The 6496-nt window shown below is 36.8% G+C and overlaps 3 protein-coding genes across 3 annotated transcripts; 2 read left to right on the top strand and 1 right to left on the bottom strand.

The window, feature by feature from the left end:
* Positions 1-366: 366 nt before the first annotated feature.
* Positions 367-2460, bottom strand: NESG_00184 (uncharacterized protein; the record flags this gene model as incomplete). The annotated part of the gene is made up of 1 exon (XM_053047839.1): positions 367-2460. The coding sequence occupies one exon, from the start codon at positions 2458-2460 to the stop codon at positions 367-369; it is 2094 nt and encodes a 697-aa protein (XP_052905664.1).
* A 1549-nt stretch (positions 2461-4009) lies between these two features.
* NESG_00185 (uncharacterized protein) lies at positions 4010-4594 on the top strand (the record flags this gene model as incomplete). The annotated part of the gene is made up of 1 exon (XM_053047840.1): positions 4010-4594. The coding sequence occupies one exon, from the start codon at positions 4010-4012 to the stop codon at positions 4592-4594; it is 585 nt and encodes a 194-aa protein (XP_052905665.1).
* An 880-nt stretch (positions 4595-5474) lies between these two features.
* On the top strand, positions 5475-6496 carry NESG_00186 (uncharacterized protein; the record flags this gene model as incomplete). The annotated part of the gene is made up of 1 exon (XM_053047841.1): positions 5475-6496. A coding segment is annotated over one exon (1022 nt), but the record flags the coding sequence as incomplete, so codon positions are not given.

Raw genomic sequence — 6496 nt, forward strand, 5'->3', positions numbered from 1 at the left:
ATATTCCGCATGATACCTGCTTCTGTAAAGGTTTGCTTTTCTTGCAGCATCCATGGCTTAAGCTAAAACCTCTCATCTTATGCAGAGTTCTTGTTTTAAGCTGGTGTTTTGTGAGGATGAATTAACAGCATAATGTATTCATTCTAATGTGTACAGAACTATTTGTCATTCAAGCTATAAAAGTCTTCCTTATAAGCAATACGAATAAGCATACAATGAAAAATACGTGCGAGCATGCATTTTGCAAATATATAGGCACACTTTCACTAAAAACATAGGTTGGCTGTGCTGGAAATAGACTATACACACTCTGGTACTGCTAACTCAGTTAATACTGCTATTTTGCGGGGCATGCAGTCTTGCTATTTAAGGAATGCTTTCAAGCATGTAAAGCTTTTCTGCAACCATTGATGTTAGAAGAGAGTCTTTTCCTGTGAATATGTCCTGTATAACATCTGCTGGATTCTGTACATCTTTAATCTGCTCTATTATGCTGTTTGTTTTTCTATATGCGACAACTAGGCTCTCAGAGTCTATTTTCCCACTGACAGGCAAATTCTCTATTTTAGAGAGAAGCATTCCAGACAGATACAGCATGGTGTGTTTAAGCAAATTATGCAATATTTGTGCATGCAAATCAGCATCCTCCACTTTAGATACAAACTCAATGAAGTGGTAGATCAAGTGCTCTTTTCTTTGAGCAATTGTGCTGTCCAGAAATCTCTCAAACAGACTAAAGTCCTGCACAAGCAGCCTACTTAGAGAGTCTGCGCACAGAAATTGCCGAACCTCCGTGCGATCTATCAAGCTATACAGCTTGCAGGTATTCCTCTCATCAAGAAGCCGCACCATGGTTGAAACTATCTCCTCGTATGTCCCCATTGCATGCGTTTTAACTGCATCTATCAGGTCAATGGCCATCTCTATCTCTTCATTGTGCAGAAAGTAGAACAAAGCCCGCTCTACACTTGTTTTGTACTCTGGTGTTTCTGAGAATAAGCCAAATACCAAAGAAAATGGAAGCGCCTTTGAGAGACACAGAAGCAGCAAAATAGGGAAGATTGATTCCTTCACAAGATTCTCTTTTACAGTGTAGAGAGTGCCTGTATCAGGGTCTATCCAGAAGGGCAGCCCTGCCGATTCAGCAGCCTGCTTCTTAGAGCTCTCTGCATAGGAAAATGGCCTTTCAATACGCACTAGAGGAACAACCACCATCCCGTGCTCCCAAAAGATAAACACACTGCTTGAGGATACACCAAATACCAGATAAAGGCTGTTCTTTTTTGCAGCTGATGTAACCTGAATGCCTGTTGTGATGTATGGTTTTTCTACCTTTTCTTCTAGAGTAAAATCAGTAATCTGGTTTATGCATTGGGTTTCCATCCCTTTATGTGGAATTGCAGTGAGCTTTTTTATTTCCTTTGTGCTTATATTTACCTCTGTTATAAATAGCGAGAAAAGGGGTGTGGTTTGCTTGACAATATTCTCCTGCGAAAATATAATTACTTTCTCTTGCACAACCTCTATAGCAACAACTCCTTTGGAAAGTATAAGGCCCGGCAAGATGAATGCAAACTTAAAGGTTTTTGTGTAATGCGCAATTGTATTCTCCTTTTTTGAGATAAATACATGCTCCTCTGTTACAAACACATTTGCTGCTGTCATGTCAAATTCTATCTCAAAGCTTGAGTTCAGAACAAGCAGCTGCCCAGTTGTTGCCGAGAATAGATATGTGTACGCGTGTTTAGCCCAGATTCTTGATGGAGTGAACCCGTCTGGATACTTTTTAAACTGATTTCTGTACATAATCAGATCGTGGAAAGAAAGAACATGCCGCAGAGCCTTTTTGTCATAGAACAAAGAAATTATTGAGCTAGGCGCATACTCAATTGAAAGTGTGTACTTTCTCTCTGGAAGATACACCAATGCTCGGTCTGGATATAGAAAACAAAATCCTCTTGGGTATATTCTTTCAACACTAAAGAGTAGGTACTCAATAATCGCTGAGCTCTCAGGAATGTATGTGTACAGCTTCATTTCCTGTGCGCAGTAGTAGAACCCCTCAGCATCCCCATGACCAATGGTGAATACCTTTTGACCATGTATGTACACTGCAGGAGTGCACTTTCCTTTACTTTGTGCATCACTTCGAACAGACACACCTCTTTCCTGCAAAGGCTCTTCAAAAAGCTCCATCAGATCGCTTACGCTATATATGTGTTCTTCTTTATGCTGCTTGTTGAATATTTCAAGGTCGTATGTCTCTTTGTTTAGCGTAATGCATATATCACTCTTAGAAATGGATGAGTGAAACATAGAGGTGTGCAGGTGTAAATTTGGATATCTGTATATTTTCACGTATGTATATTTTTCTTCCGTGCTATATGTAATAAATACTGGTCCCTCTGTGAAAATAAGCTGGTCTGAAAAGAGATACTCTGCTGCTGGCTTCAATGGCATCTTTGTTTGTAAACTTTATTTTTACATTTATTGCTACGAACGAGAACATTCAGGTTGTATTTCCATGCGTAAAAAGTATATACAATATTCTCTGGCATTCACTCTCAACTTCTGAAAGACAGTGTACATAAATTCTTCTTTAATATATACGCGCAGAAACCCCATAGTGCTGCAGTAGTATTTGATAGAACTTCTATCTAAAGATAGAATATCCCAAAAGCCTCTCTAAAATTTATAATTCATGTGCTTTGTATAACAAACTGTGCATGTGCTTAAAAAGACTGAGATTGCGTAAAAATAAGCGGCATGGTGCCACTCAGATATTATCTGCTAATTATTCTGGCACTTCCATACATTAGCAAAATAAAATAAAATACCATTCTTAAGAATGGCAAGATTTCTTCGTGTCTATAAGTCATATCAGGCTATTATTATCTTATTTGCGCACTAAGCACATATTATTTATTATTCTGCATATAGAAATATTTATATACTACATTATTTTTAAAGAAAGCCCAAATCTGAACTGTACTATAGAAAATAGATGGATCTTTCTGAATATTTGCACTATAGCATAAATTCTTTCTTTATCTACTGATACATCATGTAACTACTTTTTATTTCTTGGAAGAATAAATCTGTCTAGCTTGTAATCAATATGTACTCTATACAAGTAATTAGAAATAAACAAAATTATTAGCAGAAAATGAGTTTAATAAGGAATAGGTTTATATAGTGCGAAAATAGTAGAAATCTTCTAATTTAGCTTATGTGGTAAAATAAATATTCTTTGAGCTAATTTTCTAATTAATAGTACATGTCTCTAGTGGCTCTATATATAGTAGTAGTTTTAAATAAATTTTTGTCTTTAGTTTTCTAGTCGACAACAGTACACCTATTCAGATGTCTGCTGGATTCTGCACTCACTATTTTTTAAAAAATATTTATGCTGCAATACTATAGTGATTTGCTTATTTCTGGCTTACAGGCAGTTTTAGCAACTGTTGTCAATAACACACTTCACATCTTTAAAAGCGCAACCACTGGACTGATACGCACATATGGGAATGAATCCTATCTAGATATTCTTTAAAATACTCAGAAAGAGCATGTGCAGTTCCTCACAATAAAAGCACTGTATAGGAGGCAAAGCATACATAGCCTACAGACAAAGCTGTAATTATTTGTGCTAATTATTTTCTAGAACTTATGTGAAGTGCAAATATTGTAATAAGCACATGTACTTAAACGGATTCTTGCATGTTTTTAAAGTGCACTACTCTGCAATCTTCTTTATAGGTGGTTTGCTGAAAATAAGGGTTATACTTCAGATCTGTATTTAGCCAATTCTCTTTCTGTTTTCTTAATATGCAAATTATTTGCTCAATAGTAAGTATAATCACATGACTAAGGGAAACCAGGGGTATTATATCACCGATAATTCACCCCTTTAAGCTTCTATTGGTGTTTATTGCAATTTTCTATTTTGATTCTCCTTAGCGAATTAGATATTTTCACATATATATAGACGAATATTCTAATTAATTATATGCAGAAGTATAGAGTTGTAACTTTTTTTGTAGTATTATGTGGGCTGAAAAACATTAAATCTAGTATGGGTATGCCCTGTAATAAAAACAATATAAGCGGTTGTGCCCAAAACCAATCACCAATGAATATAGAATGCTGTTATAAGGAAAATTGCAGTAGACCTGTTTTACAACAAGGAAACTGCGGTTATAAACCATCTTGTTTACAGGAAGATAAAAATAAAAGTTTGTGTGGTTCGGGTTCGAGTTCGGGTTCTGGTTGTGCAAATAGCAGCAAATCTGTCCATGGGAATAAACCAGAGGATAAAGCCCCTAAACATGACCATAAGCATGATCATAAGCATGGCCAGGGAGATGACCATAAACATGATCATAAGCACGATCATGACCACAAACATGGCCTGGGAGATGACCACAAACATGACCATAAGCATGAACATGGCCAAGGAGATGTTCATGACCATGATTTGGGGCCTTCAGCAGATTATAACAGCAAAAACCCATCAAATCCTTCGTATAACGAAGAATCACAGAGTGTGTCGCCAGACAATGAACCCGAAATAGGCAATGAGTATTCCTACTAGTAAAGGAAAACACACTGCCAAAAACTGGGCTTTTTCGGCATCTTCACATATAGAAAATGGATTTAACGCAGTTGCTAAACTATTTTCAAAGGGTCCTAAAGAACATTCCGACTATGGCATGTACTTATCATGACTCTGCTCTTACTTATTTAGATTATATTGTTATATTAAGTAATTACCTACCTAAGAGTCATACATTGGGGGTATATTATACAGTTAGATCAACTTTGGAATAAAGGATCTATGAATATTCAAAAATCAATAAATAGTAAACCTTGCATCTGAAGAACTAACAATTTTTAATTTGAGACAAACTCATATATGACTAGTAACTTCTAAGGAACAAATATTATGTATATAGAGATATTTTATATGCGTTTTCTCTTTATAGTTTATTATATTGTTCTGGCTATAGCTCTTTAGTTTTCAGCTAAATAATGCGCTTAAGCATGGCTTTTTTATTTTATGCTGCCAGTGGCTCTACTCGAAATTTCAAATAATTTTCCATCTTTAGTTTTCTTAGCTGGAAACATTTAAAATTTAAAGCTTACTAAAACATTCATAAATTTAAATGCTTTTAAAAAGTGTATTTTTTTTTCTAAAACCAAAAAGAATAAATGGCTGGATACTAAGACCAGCTAAATGCATTTATTTGCTTGTACTGTTGAAAACTTCTTTGGACTGCTTTTTTGGCAAAAAAATTATATCTGTAATATGACTCGTCTATTCTAAGATCAAAATCACAAAAAACGTCTGTTGTAAAGTAGGCTATCTGATTGGTCTATTTTACTATCTGAAACCCATGCGCTGTAAAGTGATTATGTAAGCATCAAAGTTCTGCAAAAAATAACGCATATATAGAGAAGCACACAAGCATGCTATGAAAGTCGAAAAGTATTTATTATATTTAATATTATATGGTCTATGCAAGCAGAAAGCAATAGCAGGAAGTGCGTTTCCAAGTACAGATGACATATTTAGTAAATTTTCAAGCCAAAACATGCCAAATGGCGCAACCATGACTAAAACAACATCTCAAAGCGAACAAAACAGTAGTAGTGAAAAAACCATGAACAGTCAGATGACGAATGGTGTGTATACAAGCGCCAACGCAACAGAAAAAAATACACAGCATAACAAACAAGCAAACAGTCAAGAGCAGGTGACAAACAACAATGGAAAACAGGAGTTTACCTCAAGTGCAAGCTCTAAAGAACACCAGAGCGCTAAGGAGACAAAACTTTCAATGGGTGTGCAAACCCCGCAGGCTTCCAGTAATCAAGCAGCAAGCCAGGCAGCAAACCAAAAATCAACAGCAAGTCAGTCAGCGAGTCAAGCATCAACAGCAAGCCAGGCAGCAAGCCAAGCAGCAACAAAAAGCCAGGCAGTCAGTCAAAAATCAACAGCAAACAAAGCAGCAGCAAGTCAAACAGCGAGTCAGGCATCAACAGCAAGTCAGGCAGCGAGTCAAAAATCATCAAGCCAAGCATCAACAGCAAGTCAGTCAGCAAGTCAAAAATCATCAAGCCAAGCATCAACAGCAAGTCAACAGAAAATAAATCAGATAAATCAGTTAGGGCAAAATCTCTCAGCAAAATCTGAAAAGAGCGCTAAACTCCAACAGGTAAATCAAGCAAACCAGGCATCATCAGCAAGTCAATCTTCAAGTAAAACCGCGAGTCAATCAGCAAGTCAATCAAGTCAAAGTACAGGAATGCAGCAAAGTAAAGCTGCATCTGCTCAAAGATCCGCACCTTCATCAAGCCAAGCAGCTGCAGCTAGTCATAGCGCAAGCATGCAAAGCAGTAGCCAGAGCGCGAGCTCAAAGAAATCTGAAGCGAGTTCGTCATCAAAGCAAACAGCTGTAACTAGTGGCGGTAGCGGAGCGAGTATGCAAAGCAG

Source organism: Nematocida ausubeli (genome assembly GCF_000738915.1).
Source record: "Nematocida ausubeli strain ERTm6 chromosome Unknown supercont2.1, whole genome shotgun sequence".
NCBI classification, from domain to species: Eukaryota; Fungi; Microsporidia; genus Nematocida; species Nematocida ausubeli.